Consider the following 25,559-nt stretch of genomic DNA (forward strand, 5'->3'; position numbering starts at 1 on the left):
TTTTTTCTAAGAGTGGCCCCACAGATTCACATTCCCATTCACATGGATGAGAGGGTGCATGCTACATATGCACCATTGTGTCTAAATAAAAGCTGGAGGTCTCCCAAATTCAAGCCCTCCCTATTGCCAATCTAAGGACTCTCTGTTCTTTGGCCAAGAGCATTGCAGTATGTTTTGTCCCTGGCCTACTTTGAAGTTGCAACAATCAAACTCTGTGTCAGCTCAAGAATAAAGGAGATGATTGAACTAACATTTTTCAACTCTTTGATGGGATAAGGTGTACAGTGAGCAAGTGGGAGGAGGCAGAAGGGGCAAGGACTCAGATCTTGCCACTTCTACCATCTGTGCCCAAGGCCACTGCTCTGGCCCCAGTCTATTTGTGACTCACAAATTTAAGTATCCTAACAGATCCATAGCCAGACAGGTGTGGAGCAGAGGAGGGCCTCCTGAGAGACAATAAAATAGCTCTGGGCAGAGGTGGAAGTGTAAAAGGGGGGACTGTGCAGTCCCCACCACCAGGCCTGCAGAGGGTCCATCCAGGCACTGAAAGTCCCCTCTCCTTCCTGACAAGCCACACCAGTGGGACCCACAGGAGAGGTACAGTTCCTCAGGGAGGACTGCAGGGCCTCTCTCACTGGCCCTGGATGAGGTCGATGGAAGTGAGCTGACACAGCCCCAGCACATCCTTTGAAAGGCTAGTGAACACAGGTAAGAGAAGACTTTTTTCATGTCCTTTTGTCCTATAGAAATCAACATCTAATTTTGAGAGTGAAGAAAATGCATTAAGTAACAATAGAAATGGTACTGGTTATGCACAATTGCCCTTGATGGCCCTTTAATACTTGAGGAGAGAATGGTGTCATGACAAGAATTACACAGTTGGCACTGGCTGAGCTAGGAGGTGCTGGGGAAGGAGACCAGGAGCCATTGGAACATACCACTTTTGGTCCAGTTCCTGCCAGAAAATCAGGGGCACACTCCACAGGAGACTTGAGGACAGTTATAGGAAGTACCATTTACCAGGGAAAACCAACAGGGAGGACAAAGGACCCACAGTCAGAAGAAGGGTTATATTTCCCACCCCTCAACCCAAAGGGGTGTCATCTGGGGTCTTCTGGCCATTCTCTTTGGCCGCAGTCCTGGGCTTCATTCTCTCTCCCTTCCTTCTTCCTTCATAGAATAGAGCCAAATCATTTTTATGCCCCTTGGAAACAAAATGGTCTCATTATTTTACTTACTTCATCTAGTTTCTTGATTTTCCTCCTACTTGACGTGCTAACTTCTGAAAGATTTCTCATTTTTCTACTCTATTTGTGATTTTATCATTTCCATAATATTGGGAATAGGTGTCTGTCATGGCCGTAGTATTTGTATTTTCTTGGTATCTTAGAATAAATTTTCTAGGGAAAGACTTCTTCACTCCACTTAAAACTCTGCCTAAATTCTACTATCCCTGATAATATTTTCTCTCCTGCTTTTGTTAATTACCAGTTCTTTGGTATATCTTTATCCATCAGCAAATTTTCAACATGCCAAGATTGGTGTGTGGTAGCTGTGTTCCTTATGAAAATCCTTTGTTAGAAGACAAAATTCAACTATGATCTTATTGGCTTTATTCAGTGTTTCATGAATTGAACAGCATCCAATCCAGCAGATAGAAAGGAGCTCAGTGGAGCAGTACAAAATGAAAGACTTTAATAGGCAGGAGGGAGCAGGAACAAGAAGGTTACAATGGAGAAAAAAAGCCAGATTGGTTATCACTAGGCTACTTTCCTTTAGGGGATGGCAGGCAGATTACCTCAGTAGTGCTGATGAGGTGATTCCCAATTGACTGGTTAAGATTCCGTTTCTAGGAGAACCCAAATGATAATTAAAACTAAATCTTCGAGGGAGGAGCAAGATGGCGGAGGAGTAGGAGACATGGATTTCATCTGGTCCCAGGAATTCAGCTGGATAGGGATCAAACCATTCTGAACACTTACGAACTCAACAGGAGATCAAAGAAAAGAATAGCAACAACTCTCTAAACAGAAAGGCGACCACTTTCTGGAAGGTAGGACGTGCAGAGAAGTGAATCCAAGGCGATATTCAGGAGGATAGATGGCGGGAGAGGGGGCCTCCATCAGCCACTTCTGGCAAGGGATAGAGCAGCGGAGCACAAAATCAGAACTTTTAGAAGTCGGCTCCGCTGAGGGACGTTGCACCAGTGACTAAGCGGGGGGTGGAACCCTCGCAGGGACAGTGTGGTCTCAGGACCGTTGGGGTCACAGAAAGACCGGGGGTACCTGAGTGCAGCAGAGTGCCCAGATATCAGAGCGGGGAAGCCAATTGCAGAGACGGAGCTGAGGCGCGGGCTCTGAGCTTGGGGTTGCCATAAACCATGATCCGTGGCATAGTCAGACCACTGCTCCTCCAGCAGGGACCCAACAAAAAGCAGATCCAGGGAGACACCTCTTACTCCCCCGGGGAGGAGTGGCGTGGGAGCTCACCGCAGGGATCTGCTGGGTTTGGAGACTCCACACGGGGTCAGGTGCCAGAGATAGAAATGCTCGGTCACAGGTCGGGTGAGCACAGAGTGTGGCCGGAGACAGGGGAGACAGGAGTGACTGACTGCTTTTCTCTGGGAGTGCACCAAGGAACAAGGCCCCGAGTTCTCAGCTCCTCCCCAGGGGGAGATTGGGAGGCCACCATTTTCACTCTCATACTCCAAAGCTGTACTGAAAGCTTGCAGGGAACAGAAGCTCCCAAGAGAAAACCCGAGCAGATTAATTAGCCTGGACCCAGCAAGGGTGGGGCAATTCCGCCTCCAGCAAAGATATTGGGGAACCATGGCAACAGGCCCCGCCCCCAGAAGATCAGCAAGAACAGCCAGCCAAGACCAAGTTTACCGATCAATGAGAACTGCAGAACTCCAGTGCTAGGGGAATATTGCACATAGAATCCATGGCTTTTTTTACCATGATTCTTTAGTCTTTCAAAGTTAATTTTTTTGTAACTGTCTTTTTTTTTTTTTTGAATTTTTCTTTTTTCCTTTTTCAACCAACATCTTATCAATCCCATTTTTAAAAAAATCTTTTTTATTTTTCATTTTTAGAGTCATTCTATCCCTTCATAGTAGTTACCCTTATTTTTGGCATATATATGTAAGCTGTTCTCTCTTTAAAATTTTGGGATACAGTTTCTTCTAACAGATAAAAACATACCCTAAATCTCTAGTGTATGGCTTTTTCTAGTCTCCTGCCTGATCACATTCTCTCCCTTTTTTTTTAAATCCTCTTCTTTCTTTTTTCAACCAACTTCTTATCTTATCAATTCCTTTTATAAAATCTTTTATAATTTTCATCCTTACTATCATATTCCATCCCTTCATCAAATTAACCCTTATTTTTCTACATATATAAGTTTTTATTTCTTTAAAATTTTGGGAGGCACTTTCTTCTAACAGACCAAAATACACCCAAAATCTAGTGTGTGGCACTGATCTATGCACCAGCCTGATCATATTTGATCATATTCTGGTTTTGTTTTGTTTTTGTTTGTTTGTTTTTATCTTTTTCTTTTTCTTTCTTTTTTTCTTCTTTCTTTCTTTCCCTTTCTTTCCCCCCAGTTTCAGGTCTTTCCTGAATTGTTTAGTATATATTTTCTGGAGATGTTGTTACCCTGTTAGTATTTTGTTCTCTCATTCATCTATTCTCCTCTGGACAAAATGACAAGATGGAAAAAATCACCTCAAAATAAAGAACAAGAGGCAGTACCGACTGCCAGGGACCTAATCAGTATGGACATTAGTAACAGAACTAGAGTTCAGAATGATGATTTTAAAGATACTAGCTGGGCTTGAAAAAAGGATGGAAGTTATTAGAGAAACCCTTTCTGGAGAAATAAAAGAACTAAAATCTAACCAAGTCAAAATCAAAAAGGCTATTAATGAGGTGCAATCAAAAACGGAGGTTCCAACTGCTAGGAAAAATGAGGCTGAAGAGAGAATCAGTGATATAGAAGATCAAATGATGGGAAAAAAAGAAGCTGAGAAAAAGAGAGATAAACAACTACTGGATCATGAGGGCAGAATTCAAATGATAAGAGATACCATAGAACGAAACAACATTAGAATAATTGGGATCCCAGAAGAGGAAGAAGGAGAGGGGCAGAAGGTATATTGGAGCAAATTATAGCAGAGAACTTCCCTATTTTCAGTAAGGAAAAAGACATCAAAATCCAAGAGGCACAAAATCCTATCAAAATCAATAAAAATAGGTCAACACCCCAGCATCTAATAGTAAAACTTACGAGTCACACAGACAAAGAGAAAATCCTGAAAGCACCTCAGGAGAAGAGATATGTAACCTACAATGGTAGAAACATTAGATTGGCAACAGACCTATCTATCCACAGAGACCTGGCAGGCCAGAAAGGACTGGCATGATATATTCAGAGCAGTAAATGAGAAAAATATGCAGCCAAGAATACTGTATCCAGCTAGGCTGTCATTGAAAATAGAAGGAGAGATCAAAAGCTTCCAGGACAAACAAAAACTAAAGGAATTTGCAAACACAAAACCAGCCCTACAAGAAATCTTGAAAGGGGTCCTCTAAGCAAAGAGAGACCCTAAAAGTAACATCGACCAGAAAGGAACACAGACAATATACAATAACAGTCACCTTACAGGCAACACAGTGGCACTAAATTCATATCTTTCAACAGTTACCCTGAATGTAAATGGGCTCAATGCCCCCAAAGGAAAGACACAGGCTATCATATTGGATTAAAAAACAAGACCCCTCGATATGCGGTCTGCAAGAGACTCATTTTGGACCCAAAGACACCCCCAGATTGAAAGTGAGGGGGTGGAAAACCATTTACCATGCTAATGGAAACCAAAAGAGAGCAGGGGTGGCAATCCTTAGATCAGACAAACTAGATTTTAAACCAAAGACTGTAATAAGAGATGAGGAAGGACACTATATCCTACTTAAAGGGTCTATCCAACAAGAAGATCTAACAATTGTAAATATCTATGCCCCTAACATGGAAGCAGCCAATTATATAAGGCAATTAATAACAAAAGCAAAGAAACACATCGACATAAATACAATAATAGTGGGGGACTTTAACACCCCCCTCACTGAAATGGACAGATCATCTAAGCAAAAGATCAACAAGGAAATAAAGACTTTAAATGACACACTGGACCAAATGGACTTCACAGACATATTTAGAACATTCCATCCCAAAGCAAGATAATACACATTCTTCTCTAGTGCCCATGGAACATGGCAGACCTCATATTGAGCGGTCTTGTTTTTTAATCCAATCTGATAGCCTGTGTCTTTTGATTGGGGCATTTAGCCCATTTACATTCAGGGTAACTATTGAAAGATAGGAATTTAGTGTCATTGTATTGCCTGTAAGGTGACTGTTACTGTATATTGTCTGTGTTCCTTTCTGGTCCGTGTTGCTTCTAGGCTCTCTCTTTGCTTAGAGGACCCCTTTCAATATTCCCTGTAGGGCTGCTTTCATGTTTGCAAATTCCTTTAGTTTTTGTTTGTCCTGGAAGCTTTTGATCTCTCCTTCAATTTTCAATGACAGCCTAGCTGGATAGAGTATTCTTGGCTGCATATTTTTCTTATTTAGTGCTCTGAATATAGCCTGCCAGTCCTTTCTGGCCTGCCAGGTCTCTGTGGATAGGTCTGTTGCCAATCTAATGTTTCTACCCTTGTAGGTTACATATCTCTTCTCCCGAGCTGCTTTCAGGATTTTCTCTTTGTCTCTGAGACTCGTAAGTTTTATACCCTCTTTCTTCTTCTTCTGGGATCCCAATTATTCTAATGTTGTTTTGTCTTATGGTATCGCTTATCTCTCGAATTCTGCCCTCGTGATCCAGTAGTTGTTTATCTCCCTTTTTCTCAGCTTCTTTATTTTCCATCATTTGGTCTTCTATATCACTGATTCTTTCTTCTGCCTCATTTATCCTAACAGTTAGCACCCCCATATTTGATTGCACTTCATTAATAGCCTTTTTGATTTCGACTTGGTTAGATTTTAGTTCTTTTATTTCTCCAGAAAGGGTTTCTCTAATAACTTCCATGCTTTTTTCAAGCCCAGCTAGTATCTTTAAAGTGATGATTCTGAACTCTAGATCCGACATTGTACTAATGTCCGTATTGAGTAGGTCCCTGGCAGTCTGTACTACCTCTTGTTCTTTTTGTTGAGGTGATTTTTTCCATCTTGTCATTTTGTGCAGAGGAGAATAGATGAATGAGAGAACGAAATGCTAACAGGTAACAACGTCCCTAGAAATTATACTCTAAACAAATCAGAAAAGACCTGAAGCAGGGACAAAAGAAAGGGAAAGAGAGAAAAAAGAAAAAGAAATAGAAAAAGATCAAGATAAAAGCAAACAAAAACAGAACAGAACAAAAAAAAACAGAATATGATCAAATATGATCAGGCTGGTACATAGATCAGTGCCACACACTAGATTTTGGGTGTATTTTGGTCTTTTAGAAGAAAGTGCCTCCCAAAATTTTAAAGAAATAAAAACTTTTATATGTACAAAAATAAGCATTGATATGATGAAGGGATGGAATATGACTGTAAAGATGGAAATTATAAAAAATTTTATAGAAGGAATTGATAAGAAGTTGTTTGAAAAAAGAAAGAAGAGGATTTAAAAAAAGAAAAAAGAAAAAAAAGGGAGAGAATGTGATCAGGCAGGGGAGTGGAAAAAACCATACACTAGAGTTTTAGGGTATATTTTGATCTGTTAGAAGAAACTATCTCAAAATTTTAAAGAGAGAACAACTTATATATATATGCCAAAAATACGAGTAACTACTATGAAGGGATAGAATATGACTCTAAAAATGAAAAATAAAAATGTTTTTTAAAAAAGGGATTAATAAGATGTTGGTTGAAAAAGGAAAAAAGAAAAATTCAGAAAAAAAAAAAAGGACAGTTAAAAAAAATTAACTTTGAAAGACTAAAGAATCATGGTAAAAAAAAGCCATGGATCCTATGTGCAGTATTCCCCTAGCACTGGAGTTCTACAGTTCTCATTGATCGGTAAACTTGGTCTTGGCTGGCTGTTCTTGCTGATCTTCTGGGGGAGGGGCCTGTTGCCATGGTTCCCAAATGTCTTTGCCAGAGGCGGAATTGCCCCGCCCTTGCCCGGTACAGGTGAAGTAATCTGTTCGGGTTTGCTCTCGGGAGCTTTTGTTCCCTACAAACTTTCCGTACAGCTTTGGAGGTGGAGAGTGAAAATGGCAACCTCCCAATCTCTGCCCCTGAGGAGCTGAGAACTTGGCGCACTGCTCCTCAGTGCGCCCCCAGAGAAAAGCAGTCAATCACTCCTGTCTCTCCAGCCGCACTCCGTGCTCACCCGGCCTGTGACCGGGCGTTTCTATCTCTGGCACCCGACTTGGTGTGGAGTCTCCAAACCCAGCAGATCCCTGCAGTGCGCTCCCACGCAGCTCCTCCCAGGGAAGGAAGGGGAGTCTCCCTGGATCTGCCGCTTGTTGGGTCCCGGCTGGAGGAGCAGTGGCCCAACTGTGCACCGGATCACGGTTTGTGACAACCCCGAGCTGAGAGCCTGGGCCTCTGCAGCCAGTTTCCCCGCTCCAATACCTGGGAGCTCTGCCACACTCAGGCACCCCCGGTCTTTCTGTGACCCCAACGGTCCTGAGACCACACTGTCCCGCGAGGGTTCCACCCCCCGCTTAGCCACTGGAGCGATGTCCCTTAGCGGAGCCGACTTCTAAAAGTTCCGATTTTGTGCTCCACTGTTCTATCACTTGCCAGAAGCGGCTGATGGAGGCCCCTCCCCCGCCATCTATCTTCCCAAATATCCCCTCAGATTCACTTCTCCCCACGTCCTACCTTCCAGAAAGTGGTCGCTTTTCTGTTTAGAGAGTTGTTGCTATTCTTTTCTTTGATCTCCTGTTGAGTTTGTAGGTGTTCAGAATGGTTTGATCCCTATCCAGCTGAATTTCTGAGACCAGACGAAATCCAGGTCTCCTACTCCTCCGCCATCTTGCTCCCTATCTTGATTTTCTTTTTTTTAATTTAATTTAATTTTATTATGTTATGTTAGTCACCATAAAATATATCATTAGTTTTTGATGTAGTGATCCATGATTCATTGTTTTCTTATAACACCCCATGCTCCATGCAGTATGTGCCCTCCTTAATACCTATCACCAGGCTAACCCATCCCCTCACCCCCTTTCCCTCTAAAACCCTCAGTTTGTTTCTCAGAGTCCATAGTCTCTCATGGTTCATCTCCCCCTCTGATTCCCCCCCTTTATTTTTCCCCTCTTTCTCCTAATGTTTTCCATGCTATTCTTTATGTTTCACAAATAAGTGAAACCATATGATAATTGACTTTCTCTGCTTATTTCACTTAGCATAATCTCCTCCTGTCCTATCCATGTTGATGTAAAAGTTGGGCATTCATCCTTTCTGATGACTGAGTAATATTCCATTGTTTGTATGGACCACATCTTCTTTATCCATTCATTTGTTGAAGGGCATCTCAGCTCTTTCCACAATTTGGCTATTGCAGACTCTGCTACTATGAGCATTGGGGTGCCTATGGCCCTTCTTTTCACTACATCTGTGTCTTTGGGGTAAATACCCAGTAGTGCAATTGCTGGGTCATAGGGTAGCTCTATTTTTAAATTTTTGAGGAACCTCTACACTGTTTTCCAAAGTACCAACTTGCATTCCCACCAACAGTTTAAGAGGGTTCCCCTTTCTCCACAACCTCCCCAACATTTGTTATTTCTTACCTTGTCAATTTTTGCCATTCTAACTGGTGTAAGGTGGTATCTCAATGTGGTTTTGATTTGAATTTCCCTGATGGCTAATGATGACATACAAATGGCTAACAGACACACATTTTGATTTTCTTAGTTTGGTGCTCCTCTTTATTATGCTTTATTTCCTGGGTTTAGTCTGGGTGGATTGTTGGCATTCCTCTGGATTTCCTGCTTATGGGTTTGTAAGTGCTACCTGATTTTTCTCTTCTGCTCACACTTACTGCTAAAATCTATAAACTATGTATTTACTCTCATTTTTTTTTCAGTGCATAAATCAGTATCTGCCCAACAACATAAGCCTTTTTACCAGTTTCACATTTGCCACAAGAAACTGGGTTTTCTCCTTTCTTCTTTTTTCCCCACAAAAGCTAATTAATATTTTTCTTTTTAAGAAAGCAGTGCATTCCTTTTTTAAATGTATGTGCTCTGGTCAAATCTCCACAGTGGACTGGTTTCCTGAACATGTCCTGCAGCAAGTGCTGGCTTTCAGGCAGCTTACGGGGATAAGCTACTGTGGTTTTATTCAAAACCAAAGTCAGGGGCTAATTTTACAACCAGACATGGCTTTTATGGGGCCCTGAGGTTTTTGTCACCTTACCTCTGGCACAGGGAGTAGTCCCTGAGTCTTTGACTGTCATATTTGGGGTTTTATCAGCTACACCTGGGTGATCTACCTGCAGCCTTGGTGCAGGTGACAAATCCCTGGGAATCTGGTTAGCAAGGCAGAAAACTAGCTCTTCAGGCCAATGAGACTTGCAGTCAGTGCTCCCTGCTGCTCACTCAAAATGTCTCTGTATTTGGGGATGCAGATATTAAAAACAAAAACAAAAACAAACTCCGAAGAGTTTAGAACCAGAAAACGGAAAGTATTGTTCCAAGAGAAGATCACTCATCTTATTGCCTCCTGGCATCATAAGTTCATAACCAAAAAGTCCCCATTTGACAATGTGTGGCAGTTGTCAGTTTGAGCCCTTACCTTCTCTTTGTCAAGGGTCAAAAGGCATTCTTGGTGCCAATTTCTCTGGACTCCCAGATGACTGGAAGGTGTTCCTGATAGCTTCCAAGCCCCTGAACAAGGGACCAGTGTTTATACCCATCAAGGACAATTTTTGACTTGCTGATATTTTTATTTATCACTTGTGGTCTTGACCTCCTGTCCCTCCATAACAAGTGACAGGTGTGTGAGGAGGCCCATCGCAGAGTCTCCCTGAGTCAACTTGGTTGAGGGATGGGACTCAGGAAGGAAGGAGAGCAGGTCCTAAATGCCATGGGACATACCTGATGTCTGGCATGTGGAGAATTTTGGGAGGGTCACATGGAAGCATCAAAGGATAATTTTCAGAAGGTTACAAACCTGATCCACTTATAAATATAGAATGTTGAGGGGGAATTCCTAAGTTAGTTACTAAATTGGCTTATTTTCCGCAGAGCAATAAAACCATACCCCTAGAGTAAACCTTTCTATTAGACAGTAGTCATTTGCACCTCTCAGAGGGAAAAAAAAAAAAAAAAAAACCCCACAAGTGAACACATGACTTTAGAGTCTGGCTTTTAATCAATAATGAACAGAACATCAAATAGAGGTATATCCCCTGGATAACTCAAAAATCCTCATCAGACCCATTGAACAATATCTAAAATGGCATGAAAAACACATGTTGACTTCTCTGGGTCTTATTCCATCTGACCCTGGGTCTTGACCAACTGTCCCTGACTTCTTTGGAGACACTAGAAATGCATCTACTAAGTCCAATCTAAGTGTACCAGCTGCATAGAAAGGGAAATGCCCCCCCCCAACCCAGAGCAGACATGGAAAATCTCTCTGCAACCCACCCACACTGCTTCTGTTCCAGCAGGCCCCTGGGATCCAGGCAGTCTTGACGTTCTCCCAGGTCAGGTGAACAGATCAGGGGTAGGTTTAGTGATGAAGGTGCTGCAGTAGGAAGCGTCAGACCTGGGACAGCACTCACATCCTCTGAGATGGAGACCAGGACCAGGCTGCGCTCTCAACATGGCCCCCTGGCCCCTTCCCAGGTTTGAGGCCCTGAGCTCCCAGCCACTGCTGTCCATGTGTCCTCAGAGTGCTCACCTCTGGTCCTGGCAGACCCCTGCCTCCGACCTCATTTCCCACCAGCCTGTCGGTTCTCAGTGACCCAGCCTAGGATTGGGCTAAATGCATTCATTCCTTGTTCTCACACACAGCATGACCATGACCAGTCATCACAGCCCCATACCAGTTCTGAGTCTGGGAAGCCCCTAAACCATGTGGCTTATCTGGTCAAGCCCCATTTCCCTGATGTCCATGGCCTCCCGTGGCTCCAGGGCTCTTGTGTCCCAGACTCAGATGGACAGTGCTTGGGGTCCAGGGCTCACAGGTAGAGTTTCAGTAGAACCTAATGGAGACTGCAGGTCCTATCTTGGGGGACTCCTCTCCTCCACAGGGGAAGTGAATTTGTGTGTGTGTGTGTGTGTGTGTGAGAGAGAGAGAGAGAGAGAGAGAGAGAGAGAGAGAGAGAGAAAGTGCTGTCCAGTAACATCTTAGCAGAAAGGACATGAAATCCAGCAAAGGAAAGTAAGGCCTGCCTTGCATTTTATTTCATGAAATGAAAGAGATTTGTTGGAGAGACAGGTTGAAAAGAGATGTTAAAATAAATAAAATTTTAATGTTAAAGTATACTTAGAAATAGATCCCTGCATGTAAATGCATATGCACACAGGACATGTCTCTGGGCCCGTGGGGGAAGCTAACCCAAGCAGAGCACAAGCAGCGGTCACCCCCATCCCCAGCGTGTCCAAGCTGGTCCACACTGCCCTGCTGGCCTGCTCCAGACATCTGATTCCCTGTGGTTCCTGCCTACCTGTCCATAAGGAAAGACAATTCCAAGATTTTGTTCCAAAAACACAGTCTTTCCTAAGAAATTTACATATGAATTAGACTGTTCCACAAACAGCGGAGACCCATGGAGCCTTAAGCTGACCAGTCCCGCAAGCCCCTCCAAAGCTGGGTGATGGGTCTGCTGCCCGCACATGGGGAGTTCCATCAGTGTGTCAGAGGTGGAGGGGTGAAGGTTAGGGGGTAATTTTTGATGGAGCCTCCTGGCCCGAAGGAAAGAACACTTTTTAATCAGGATAAGTATATTAGGTCCAAGAAATGCAAAAATCTGTACCGGATCCAAACCCTAGTCCCTTAATTAGAGGAGGATCTTGAGAGGGGGAAGAGGAAACAGGGCAGGGGTTTCATCAGAAGAAAGTGGGCGTGGAAGTGGGTGTGCCTGGAAGAAAATCATGGGGCCTGATGGGGGGAGAGCAGGGAGAGACGCAGGAAAAGCAAGGACTTTGCAAGGTGAATGTCACTTGTCCCTGCTGCTTCCAAGTGGTGCAGTGTCCCTACCCATGAAACATCAGTTGGGTAAAACACAGGAATGAGAGGTAAAAGGAATGGGCTTTGAGTTTCATGGCCTCATTCAGTCTGGGGCAGAAATACTGCAATCTCTACCACCTGCCAGCCCTGTGAGGTGAAGCCTGGCCCGTGTGTGTGCACATTTGAAATATAGTTGGCCTTCTGAATTTTACCTACCACCATGGTTAAAACAGACACATCTACTTATTTTTTTATTTTTAATCATGGTAAATACATATAAAATCTACCATCTTCACCATTTTTAAGTATACAGTTCAGTAGTGTTAAATATATAGTTACTCTGTTGTGAAACTAGTCTCCAGAACTCTTTCATCTTGCAAAACTGAAACTTAGTACCATTAAATAATTCTCCATTAGACTGACTTTTTTTTTGAGAATTTCTTTATTGTTATGTTAATCACCATACATTACATCATTAGTTTTAGATGTAGTGTTCCATGATTCATTGTTTGCGTACAACACCCAGTGCTCCATGCAGAATGTGCCCTCTTTAATACCCATCACCATGCTAACCCATCCTCCCACCCCCCTCCCCTCTAGAACCCTGTTTGTTTTTCAGAGTCCATCATCTCTCATGGTTCGTCTCCCCCTCCGATTTCCCCCCACTTCATTCTTCCCCTCCTGCTATCTTCTTCTTCTTTTTTTTTTTCAACATATATTGCATTATTTGTTTCAGAGGTACAGATCTGTGATTCAGCAGTCTTGCACAATTCACAGTGCTCACCATAGCACATACCCTCCCCAATGTCTATCACCCAGCCACCCCATCCCTCCCACCCCACCCCCCACTTCAGCAACCCTCAGTTTGTTTCCTGAGATTAAGAATTCCTCATATCAGTGAGGTCATATGATACATGTCTTTCTCTGACTTCTTTCGCTCAGCATAACACCCTCCAGTTCCATCCATGTCATTGCAAATGGCAAGATCTCATTCCTTTTGATGGCTGCGTAATATTCCATTGTGTATATATACCACATCTTCTTTATCCATTCATCTGTCGATGGACATCTTGGCTCTTTCCACAGTTTGGCTATTGTGGACATTGCTGCTATAAACATCGGGGTGCACGTACCCTCCGGATCCCTACATTTGTATCTTTGGGGTAAATAACCAATAGACTGACTTATTTTTAATGATTATTTTCTTCAAGAGAATTTCATCTCCTGCTATCATCCATGTTTGCCTACTTCCTTCTTCACATTTTCCATCTCTGTCTCTCTCTCTTTCTCAATCCATCTCTCTATCTCTCTACACACACACACACACACACACACACACACGTGCGTGCGCATACACACGAACAACACAGCTTACTCTGAAGGCGTTACTGCCCTTTGCCTCTCTTGGTGTGACCATTGTTGACATTTACAGGAGAAGAAATACAAGTTCCCCAATTCACAGAGACCCCACAGGGGAAGACTGTTTCTTCTGCAGGAGTTCTCCCAGCCCAGGTGACCTGTGGACTCAGAACTCTCAGGAAGAAGGAGCCTCGGGCCAAAAAGGAGGCTTCCAGAAGGAACCTGTTGAGTTAGCACCCACTGTCTTCAGACCACTGGAAGGGGTTATTACCCAATCAAAAAGGAATCCCTCCTCAGATTTGCAGTGGGGAATGGAATCAGACCTTACTCCATCCTTTGTCCTCAGGGACAAACTTATTCCTGGTGGTGGGTCACCAAGTTGGCCAAAGTCAAGGGGCTTCCCTTGAGGCCAAAAAAAAAAAAAAGAAAAAGGAATTGGACATACCCATCTTTTGTTACCACCTAATAAGAAACTAGGAAACAAAATAAGCAGAGAGGCTTGCATGAGGAAACCACATTGGTAACACGGTGCGTGCCATTTATCTCTTCACAGAAAAAGGTAGAGATGGTGGTGGTGGGGTGATGCTCCAGAATCCCCTAAGCATCCACACACTGCTTCTTCATCACCATGAATTCACCATTCCAGGGGAGTGCTCCGACCAAAAAACTGCACATTACTTTCTGAAAAAGACCACACCACAACAAAATCAGTAATGCCAAAAAAGAGGGGGAAAAATGTCCTGTTGCTAGCTGGAGGATGGGTCATCAGCCATCAATGAATGCTCCTAGGAATCCCCTAGACCTTTACAGCCATCAGCAGATACCTGGAGGGGTCTCTGTTCCCATAAGAACCAGGGACAGACAGCAAATACTAACAATCATCATGTTTTTCTGGGAGATCAGATGCAAACTTGATTTTATTTTTAATTCTAATATTTTCTATAATGTAAATAAAGCAATTCTGTCAGATATAAACTAATATATGTTATCTTAATAATTAAATAATGTCTTTTAAGTCTAATAATGTCTTTTGTTCTAATAACAAGAGCAATTCGGAGGGCTCTAGGGCCTACCAGCTGTTATTCCAAAGAGCCCGTCTCTCCATTTCAAAATACCATAGAAATGGCAAATGAAATATTCTATGTGTGTGTGATGGATGGATGGATGGATGGATGGATGGATGGATGGATGGATAGGAAGGTAGGTAGATAGATAGATAAATAGCTAGATAATAGAAAAATCTAGCTAGTTAGATAGATAGCTGGATAATACATATATAGCAGTCCTGAAAAAACAGCAAAGAGCATCTTAAATAATTGGAAACATTGAGATGCCATTAGGAGTCAGAGAAAAGAAAGCCTGGTCTCTGCTGAGTTTTGGACGCATGCAAAGGAGGATTATGCAGGTCTTTCTCCCCCCAGAAACCCACAAAAAAACACCAAATCAAGAGGGTTTTATAGGCAAATTACACAAAACCTTGGCAACCCAAAGCTCTTGTGGTCCCTAAACTGATCCAGAACACACACACAAAAGATGGAAAGTCCTCATTCTCATTATACCAGACCAGAAAAATCCTGAAACCAAAATATAACAGAGGAATAAATTATAACTCAAACTCCCCTAAAACAAAAATCCTAAAAAAAAAAAAAAAAAAAAAAATACTGGCAAATGAAAGGCATTTGCGTATTAAACAATTGCTATCCCTAACACAGTGTTTCCCAGACTTTCCCAGTGATATGAAATATGTGGGGTGTCTGCACCTGGAAATTCTGATGGAATAAATTTGGGATGAGGCCATGGAACATGTGTGTGTGGTTTCACCACATGCTCCAAGTGATTCTTTTTTTTTTAATTTTATTTTTAAGTAATCTCTACATCCAATGCAGCATTCAAATTCACAACCCTGAGATCAAGAGTTGCACACTCCACCGACTAAGCCAGCCAGGCGCCCCTCATTCTTAAAATCAGGGAAGATTAAGAGTACTTAATGTATATAATTCCTATATAAAAATCCCTTAAAAAAAAGTGGCATATTGAATTTCACCATATTCTAAAAAACAAGGGTGGACATAACACATCATGCCCAACAGAATGGTTCCCACAAAGAAAGGTGGCAAGAAAAAGGGACTGTTCTGCCATCAGTGAGTTGACCAGAGAATATACCATCCATGTTCACAGCACATCTATGGAGAAGCCTTCAAGAAGTGTGCCCCCAGGGCACTCAGGGAGAGCTAGAAATTTGCCGTGAAAGGGATGGGTGTGCATACTGACACCAGGCTCAACAAAGCTGTCTGGCCCAAAGGAGTAAAGAATGTCCCATGCCACATCTGTGTGCAGTTGTCCAGAAAATGCAATGAAGACAGACATTCCCTGAACAAGCTTATACATTGAGGTACTAGGTACTTGTCACCACTTTGAACAACCTGCAGTCAGTCAACGTGGATAAGAACTAACTAAGGCAATCCAAGCAATAAGATACCCCCCTAAAAAACCATCTTCCAGATATGTAATAATGACAAAACATTAGTGAATCTATTACTTTATTTCACTAATGGGTCAAAGAAGAACAATTATTTAGTATACTCGGTAGATGCTGGAAGAATAATTGATAGAAGAAACATAATTTAAAAAATAACTCTTGGCTGTCCATCAACAGATGAATGGATAAGAAGATGTGGTATATATATACAATGGAATATTATGCAGCCATCAAAAAATGAAATCTTGCCATTTGCAACAACATGGATGGAACTAGAGGGTATTATGCTAAGCAAAATAAGTCAATCAGAGAAAGACAAGTATCATGTGATCTCACTGACATGAGGATTTTGAGAAACAAGACAGAGGATCATAGGGAAAGGGAGGAAAAAATGGAACAAGATGAAACAGGAGAGGAAGACAAACCATAAGAGACTCCTAATCTCAGGAAACAAACTGAGGGTTGCTGGAGTGGAGAGGGGTGGGAGGGATGGGGTAGCTGGGTGATGGACACTGGGGAGGGTATGTGCTACGGTGAGTGCTGTGAATTGTGTAAGACTGATGAATCACAGACTTGTACCCCTGAAACAAATAATACATTATATGTTAACAAAATTTAAAAAAAGAAAGAAAAAAAATAACTCTTGGCAAACGGAATTGGAGGAATTCCAGAAATCAGCACTTGATATAATATTTAATAATAGGATATAAATACTGAAAGCACTGCCATCAAAGCTGGGAATAAGAAAAACTGCCCAGCATTATTACTCTTCAGCTTTATTCCAAAGACTTGGAAAGGAAAAAAAAAAAAAAAAACCTGTTTTCATTATTGGTAAGTGTGTGCTTAAAAACGTGCACCTTAAAATTTGGGATGGTCCATGGAAACCTTAGATAAGTGAGCTCCTTCAGGACAATTCTCTTTAATTCTTTTTAAGATTTTCTACAACCAGGTAAAAAGCAACAACTTTTCTATAATCCCAATGGGTCCAGTAGAAAATATAAATTTGAACCAACCATACTTCTGCTAATAGTAAAAAATAAACAAAAGTAACATAAAAGCCACATGGCATAAAGACATGCTCCCTGCTTAAATGTTTGTCCTGATGGGTATCTGCTGTTAACTGGAAATGATCGGATTTATAAAGTTTGAGCATACAGAGGAAGTTTTAGTGAAACATACTGGAAGTGCACTTTGTTAATAGGCCCTTGCAATTTCCTGTGGCAAGGCTATATGAAGCAGTGGTTCTCAAAGTATGGTCCCACAGCCAGCAGCAGCAGCTGGGAACTTGTTAAGAATGCAAACTTTTGGTTCCCAATCCAGACCTACTGAGTCCAAAACTCTGCAGGTAGGACCTGGCCATCTGGGTTTATTGAGGCTTATTACCTCAATAAATAAATTACCTTCCAGGTAATTCTGATGCCTGCTCACATAAAGAACCACTGGTGTAAACAAAAGCAAAGACACATCTCTTGGGCAAACCTGCAGAAAGCCTTCACCAATATCACACTAAGGACTTAGATGAACCTGGGGTTCTCCCCACCTCTGAGATCAGAAATATGGGCTTGAGGCTAAAAGCCCCTGGCCCAGGTCAGCCCTTTGGTGGGGGTCTTTGGGCTTTTCCATGACCTTCCTGGAAATCATGGTTGAGCCTGGCAAGAATCAACTGTAACTCTGGGGGGATGGGAACAATGTCTGGCCTAGTCACTGCTTAATCTCTAGCACCCAAAATACCACCTGGTGCATAGTAATCTTTAATACATAGCTGAGTGGATGAATGAGTTTCCTTTCGTGCCTTCACAAAGATGAGCAGCTCTGCGGCCAGTAATGGCTAGGTTGCTCATCTGGGTCCAAGAGGACACTTTCAATGAATAGTGTTGTCAAGTTTTCCTGCACCAAAAGGCCAGAGTGGATGAAGCCCTTGCAATAAGAGTGACCCTGACAGCATTCTGCCCCTAGGATGAGGTGTAAGGAAAGGCTCAGAGAGGTTCATCATATTCCCTTGTTCTCTACCCTCTGCTCTAAAGCCCACTTCCGGGGCAAAACTTTGGGAGTAATCCAGACCTCAGAGAGAGGATACAGGCACCTCGAGTTCTTCTATCTAGGGCTCAGAGCAGCCAAGACCATCACAGAATGTTGATCACCTACCTTTTCCAGTTTAGAGTTCTCTTGAATGGCACAGTTTTCAGTACTATTTGAAAACTTTCTGCAATTGCTGCGGCCAATTTCAACATCAATAAAGTATTCCAAACGATCTGTAACCTGTCAATTAACATGGTGCAATTTTATTCAAAAGATTTTTATTTTACTTTTTTAAAGTTTTAGCCAAAAAAAAAAAATCTAAAAAACACTCTCCCCTTCATCCTCTCTCCCTATCTCCTACTCCCTATCCCCTCTTTCCAACATACCTTTAGAGGAAGGCCTGGATTCCTCTGTATACTGATAGCAGTTGGACCCTGGAAACCATTCCCCGGAGCTGTATCCTAGGGGAAAAGTCTCCTTTCCAGTGTGGGGCCCAATGAAGGTGAAACCTTCTAATTCCATTTTCTGTCCCAAAGTCCAGGGCATGCCGCATGCTCCATGAAGGATCAGGGAGAAGAATGAGGTCACCAGAACCATCAGCTCTCCTGGGCCTGAGATATTACAGGTTCCCACAGGCCAGAAGAAAGGACAGGCCCTGCGGCCACATTGGATGTTCCTCCCTGATTCCTTTTCCACAACCCCCTCAGAGTCTGTTATCTGGTGACATTTCCTGCTTTGGAGGGCTTCTCCACAACCTCAGCAAGCAGTCCTTAAAGGGCCCATGCCAGCTGGAGTTGGTCTTGCTGTTCTCTGTTGAGTGTTTAGTAAGCAGAGAAGCAGTGGGTTTACAGCAAGGCATCAGTAGTTTCTGAACTCATTAATGGCTGAGTGTGGTTAAGGCCACTCGAGAAGCTCATTTAAATCAGCTTTCATCTGGTTTTAAGAGATTACAGCAGGAGACAAAAGGGGTATCTTTCCTCATTGCTATCTTCAAGCCTTTAATAAAATTGTATTACTTTTAGCTACATTCCAAAGAATTAACAAGGTGACTCTGGCCTGCCATGGGGGAGAAGCTGGTTAGCTGACATCAAGAAGAGACTGGCAGAGCTGCCTGTTGGGTTGGAGTGTTAAGTTGGGTACCTTCAAGGCCCTGAATGGTCTAGTCCCTGCCCACCTCTCTGTCCAGTCACACTGGCTCCTTTGAGTTGCTGAATGGGTCATGCCCCTTCCCAGTGGCAGCCAGCTATGCGTAACTGCTCTTCCCAACCCCTGTGCAGCCCCCCAATCCTCCTGGGCTCCCCTCCTGTAACAGATCTGTGAGTGGTGTCCATGTCCTTTGCTCTTCCCAAACACACTGCCACTTCCTGGGGCTCCCTGCCTGGAGGTTTCCTGACCAGCAAGAGCGAAGAGTAGTTCTTAGCCAACAATGGATGGGAGTTGATGGGTAAGCAACTGAGCTTCCCTCCTGCAGGGTGGCCAAACTCTGAGGCAGGCTCTGCATCCTTTCCCGAGGCCCCAGGGAGGCCCATTGCGGTCATCTGCACAGTAACTCACTCTGTTCTGGCCACTTCCCTGACTTCTCGCCCTTCTCATCCAACCTCCTGGTGCTTACTGGGATGGCCTCCCAAATAAACTACTGGCACTTGAATTCTAGCATTGGGATCTGTTGTGAGAAACCTAAACGAAAACACTTCCCACCAGCATCCTTCACCTGATTCCCTCCTAGTCTGCCCTCAGGTTTGGCACCAATATCACTCCCTAGAGAGGTGGTTCTTGGCCTTGACTGTGTATTGGGATCACCTGGAAAGTTTTAACACCTACTGATACCTGGGTCCTACCTAGAGATCCTCATTTAATTGGTGACGGTGAGGCCAGTGCAGTAGGACATTTGCAAGCTCCTCAGGTGAGAGCCTATCCGAGGAACCCTTCCTCTGACCTCCGGACTCCTGGGTACCACGCCACCAGGTCAAATGCCCCAGCTCTCATTCTGGGTTTGGCACTGTTTCTTTCTGATTAGACTGCTGGCTCCCTAGGAGTGTGATTATTTCTGTCCATCTCACCACCCCATGTACATCTGCTGGCATAGGGCTGCTTGGGAGAAACTCGCTGAATATGTGTGCTACTTGAATACCAAAGAGAGACAACTGCAAAGGGGTCTGGAGAAGTTACAAGAGACAGAATCCATCCCCCTACTTCAAAGGGATGCAAGAGTTCCCCGGGGGATTGTGCAGCATGCCAATCAATAAACAGAGCGCCATCAGCATGATATACTGGAAATACGGGCTGTTGGTTCACAAGGTCCCAAAGGGAGGGGGTCATAGGTGCCAACATGTACACTGGCTCAGTTCCTGCAAATGGACACGCCATATGGAGAATATAAAAACTGAAGTCAACTCTGCCAACAAGGACCTCTCTGCTGAGTATCCTTACAATTCACTCCTGCAAGTTTCATGGTGGAATTACAAGCCACACCACCAACCCGCAGACTGAGGATGGTACAGTCAGCTCAGTTCTAGCTCTGGGAGCTTTTTCTTGACCATGGCATGCAGGACCACATGATGCAAGCTCCGGGAAGCATCATTCTCAATGGAATCCAACTAAGCAATGCTTCCTAGCCTTGGGCCATGCATGACCCTGCGAGGAGGGATACATTTTTATGAACATAGAATCAGAATGTCTCCACTTCTACTAAACAAATGTTGGATTCAAAGAATTATAGACTATAGGAGGAGAGACTTTATTACCTACACATTAGATAAGCCGCATGTCTCTTTTCAACCGCACAATCTACGTTATGTGGATAAATTGAAATGTTGCCCATGGCAGCATTATTGCAAAATATTCATGGCACTCAATTTGTCTCCCAGCCCTAGCAAATACAAATCATGAACATGTGATTTGCAGTTTGGAGTTTACATGAGTTAGCACACATAAAGTACTTAGAACAACAGTGGAAGCATATACAGAAAGTGCAGTGGTGTCACAGTGATCTGCAAATGTGTAAGTACTTGATCACTCACATATTTAGGACTTTTATATATCATTGTTTTTCTCCCATGCCTACCCTCTCAGTCCAGCTTCAATCTCTCCCACCATAGGCACACATGCATGGTGCGAGGGAACACCTTTACCTGCAGTTGGACTTGTACTGTCTTGACCACCTGGAAGAGGTACTTATCCTCACTCTCTTTGTTGTATTCTTGCATGGCAAACCAGAGACACTGCTTCACGTTGGCATTCGAGGCATTGATCACTTTCAATTCCCTCAACACCTTGACCTTATTCTTGCCTGGGTCTGTGCTGGCCACCAGGGCCACCAAAATGGTAAGCAGGAGCAAGCAGGACCCCCAGGATCTAGTCATGATCCCTCCGTCCAGGGACACAAGTGAGCCTCCTCGTCCTCCCATGGCTGGAGCTTCAGCTGGGGTGGGATGGATGTGGTCGCTGCAGGTTCAAAGATCTAAAACAGCTTCAGCCCAGCTGGATTCAAGAAAGAACCATTAGGTTCACCCTTTAAGGCTACCCCTGTCTCCAAGGAAATCAACCCACAAGAAACCAGTTAAAGAGTCCCCGTTACCAGGCATCCGCCCTCCATCCCCTGAATGTGGTCTGCAATTTCATGGAGAACACTCAGACCCAGGTCTGCCAGGACCTACCCGGGTCACCTCAAGCCCACTCCTGGTTCTGTACCTCAGCCTGTAAGATGTGACTGTGAAAAGTGTTGCTGCCCCAAGTTTTCCTGGCCCCGGCTCTCTGGGGACTTTCCAACCTGCCGTACCCACTGGCTGCCCCCTCTTCCTTGTGTAGTTGGCTGTGGCCCACACCCCAGCCGTGGTTCTCCTGGGCCTCTAGCACTCAGTTTGTGCCTAAGCCCTGGTCAGGGGTCTCCCTCAGTCCTGAACTCTGCTCTGCCCATGCCCCTGTAGGCAGGGCACACTTTGTGATGTAATCCAGCACCTGTGACACAGCCACTGTCCTCCAGTGCAGACAGCTCACACACAGCAGGCAAGCTGTGGGAACCACCCAGAGGTCTCCTGCCCACCTGTGCAGTGATCCCAGCTTCCCAAATGCCTGGCCTCTGGACCGCTCTGTTTGGACCAATAGCACCTCCCTCTGCCGTCCTGCAAGGGTGAGGGTCACCCAGCCAACCTGATGGCCGAACCTGTGCCTTAGCGGGAGGGGGCCCATGCATCCCCTGAGCTCTTGGAAATTCTGCTTCTCTGTGAAAATCCCAAATCAATGTCCAGCAAGTTCCTGGAGGGGCCGAGAGGTGGGCATTGGTCCCGGGGCCAGAAGATTGATGGGCTCTTGACCATGAGAAGTGGCAATATATAGGAAACAATATGCAGGTATAAGTCTGCCTGGCAGGTTGTAAATTGTTGCAGTGTGAATATACCATATTGTATTTTAACTGCCTATTAATGGATGTTTTGTTTCCCATTTACAGCTGTTACAAACAGTACTGTAGTGGACAATACTTTTCCAATATCTTTGTGAAATTACCCAGGTATTTCTGTATAATAAACGACTAGATGGAAAATTGATGCAAAAGCTTCACTTAAATTAAAATTTAGTATATATTGCCCAACTGTTAATCATGTATTAATAATGTATTAATGATTTTGAAATTTTGCTACATGTTAAAAGCACCTGGGGAGTTTTAAGAAGGACCTAGGCCACTCCGACCAATAAAATCAATCTTGGGCGAGGGCCCAGCGAAGAGGAAGCCATCCCAGGTTCCAGTGTGTAGCCGTGTCTGAGAACCAGTGTGCTGCATTTGTCCTCTTGAGTATCAATATACACGTGAACCAGGAGGCAAAACACTAAAAATGATCTTCGTAAATAAAAACTTTTATTAAGCTTTTCTGGAGGGCTGACAAGATGGCGGAGGTGGAGCAGAAGAAGAAGCGCACGTTCCGCAAGTTCACGTACCGCGGCGTGGACCTGGACCAGCTGCTGGACATGTCCTACGAGCAGCTGATGCAGCTGTGCAGCGCGCGGCAGCGGCGCCGGCTGAACCGCGGGCTGCGCAGGAAGCAGCACTCGCTGCTCAAGCGCCTGCGCAAGGCCAAGAAGGAGGTGCCGCCGATGGAGAAGCCCGAGGTGGTGAAGACGCACCTGCGGGACATGATCATCCTGCCGGAGATGGTGGGCAGCATGGTGGGGGTCTACAACGGCAAGACCTTCAACCAGGTGGAAATCAAGCCCGAGATGATCGGCCACTACCTGGGCGAGTTCTCCATCACCTACAAGCCTGTGAAGCACGGCAGGCCGGGCATCGGGGCCACGCACTTGTCCCGCTTCATTCCCCTCAAGTAGCCCGTCTGCCCAATAAAGGCACAGACTTGTCTAGTCCGGAAAAACAAACAAACAAACAAAAAAAAAAAACTTTTATTAAAAAATGCAAGTCATCTTGATCACACTTTATGTGCACCCACATCTTCAACCACATCTCTAATAGCCTCTCCCACCGCACCAAGGACCAAGTGGCACCCTGCCTCTACACCCAGGCCCAGCCTCCTTACCAGGGCTTGATATTTCCTCACCTCCACCCAGAGGCTCAGCCACCTGCAAGTCTCCATATGAATGTCACCGCCTCCACCCAAATCTAAAGTGTCTCTCCCACCTACTCCCAGCTACTCTTGCCTACCCTCACCTATTCCCAGCTACTCCCCTCTACTCCTAGCTACTCCCCCTACTCTCACCTACTCCCACCTATCCCCAACTACTCCTGTCTATTCCCAGCTATTCCCACTTACTTCCAGCTACTCCCAGCTACTCCTGCAAGAGTCATTCATTGCTCCTCAGGCCAAGCGGATAATTAAGGACCAACCCCAAAGACATAGCCCAGTAGACAGGGAACCCACTTCAGAAGGTCTTTGGAGCAAGGAGTCCCACCACCCCAGGTCCCACTGAGCCTGTGTTGCTAGAGTAACTCCATAAACTACCCCTTAACCCTTTCTTAATTAATTGCCAAGTTCAAAACATCTGTTTGATTTTCTCTGACTCTAGGTGCATTTGAGTTTTTTGTTTGCTTGTCTTTTTCTTTTCTTACAAACCCTAGTGGCCCAGAGTTTGCTTAAACATCATCCTTTCCTTTGTTCATGACACACCTGGCATTGGTTCATGTGTGGCTGTATAAGACAGCGAACAACCCACAATCCATCACCTAAACCAAGAGCCAGAATATTATCAATATCTGACAATATGTGCTCCTTTGTTATCCAGGACACCCCGTGTCATCCCTGCCTTTACTCAAGAGTTTAATCACCAGTGTCTGCATACCTGACATGCTCAGTTTTGCTCGGTTTTGTACTCTATAAAAGGGTATCTACCACAGTGTATATAAGACTCCTGGGACTTAGATTTTTACATTCAGCGTTATATAACCAAGTGTTACAGACTGAGTCATTGCTGCAATCCTCCAAGCTCTCCTGTTTAAGAATACTTCCTCTGTACCCTCTGCAGTGACTTCTCAGGGCCTCCCCTACAGTGGATGGAATATATTTCTCCATTCATGTGATGGGTTTGAGCATATGGCTGGTTTACCACTGTGCAGTAGAGGCAGAAGTGACCATGTGTCAGGATAATGGTGAGATGTGAAGACATACTGCATTTGTCCACTTGTCCTCAGGTGATTCTCCAAGGTAAGGGGTGCCCAGGGATGTAGTCTGAGAATGTGCTATGTAGGAATACCTAGTCTGGACTCCAGAACAATGTTCTGAACCCACCTGAAAGTGAGTCCACGTGCATCAACCTAAAGTGAAGCCACAGCAGCACGCCTCCTAGAGCAGTGTAGTGTAAGTGCCTGATGTAAAGTTTATTGATTGTAATGTAAGTAATATATGGAGCTATTGACTTCCAAGGCATTCATTTCAAAGATGTCTACCTCAAACAAACACTGCAGCTTTAGGACACAGCTACTAGCAAACAATAAGATAAGGAAGCAGGCCACCCCAACCATGAATGTCTCTTTTTCAGAAAGCCCTGGGTGACTTAGATACCTGACCATGTGAGTGACCCTGCTTCTCCCTTCCTATGCTCCACCTCTTGCTCTTTTTTTTTAAGTTTTTTTTTTTAATTTATTTAAGTAACCTCTACACTCAACATGGGGCTCAATCTCACGACCCTGAGATCAAGAGTCACACGCTCTTCCAACTGAGCCATCCAGATGTCCCTCCACTTCCTGCTGTTATACTTTAAATTCACTGATAAAGAGTGAACCTATAAAACCCTGGATACCCCACCCTCAGCCTCTAATAAAGGTGAAGCCCCAGGTCTGTGCTCTCTCTCTCTCTCTCTATTGAGACCTCACTGTACCAGGGAGGTGTACCATGTACCCACTAGGACTTGTGAGTAAATAAATTTTGTTTTCCAAAGTTCCCTGATAGTTTTGCTGAGGTGTGTCTTGCTATTATAATTGAACCATAAGGGCCAGTCCAACCACATTATCCTGGTGCAGCATAGGGGGAATATCTGTGGGGCTTGCTATTAGAAAAGACAGGCCCAAGTGTTGCCTCAA

At 44.1% G+C, this 25,559-nt stretch overlaps 2 protein-coding genes across 2 annotated transcripts; one reads left to right on the forward strand and one right to left on the reverse strand.

Moving 5' to 3' along the window:
* Window positions 1-14,136: 14,136 nt before the first annotated feature.
* On the reverse strand, window positions 14,137-23,619 carry LOC123851495 (cystatin-8). The gene is made up of 4 exons (XM_045885345.1): window positions 23,598-23,619; window positions 21,169-21,377; window positions 18,164-18,277; window positions 14,137-14,220 (listed from the first exon to the last, which is right to left on the reverse strand). Exons 1-4 carry the CDS (start codon window positions 23,617-23,619, stop codon window positions 14,137-14,139), a joined length of 429 nt encoding a protein of 142 aa, XP_045741301.1.
* LOC123851494 (small ribosomal subunit protein uS19) lies at window positions 22,903-23,390 on the forward strand. The gene has a single exon (XM_045885344.2). The coding sequence runs from the start codon at window positions 22,919-22,921 to the stop codon at window positions 23,354-23,356; it is 438 nt and encodes a 145-aa protein (XP_045741300.1). The 5' UTR covers window positions 22,903-22,918; the 3' UTR covers window positions 23,357-23,390.
* Window positions 23,620-25,559: the final 1,940 nt, after the last annotated feature.

This window comes from Mirounga angustirostris, unplaced genomic scaffold (assembly GCF_029215605.1).
Source record: "Mirounga angustirostris isolate CCGP_5_RB_7025 unplaced genomic scaffold, mMirAng1.0.hap1 SCAF_10, whole genome shotgun sequence".
Classification (NCBI taxonomy): Eukaryota; Metazoa; Chordata; class Mammalia; order Carnivora; family Phocidae; genus Mirounga; species Mirounga angustirostris.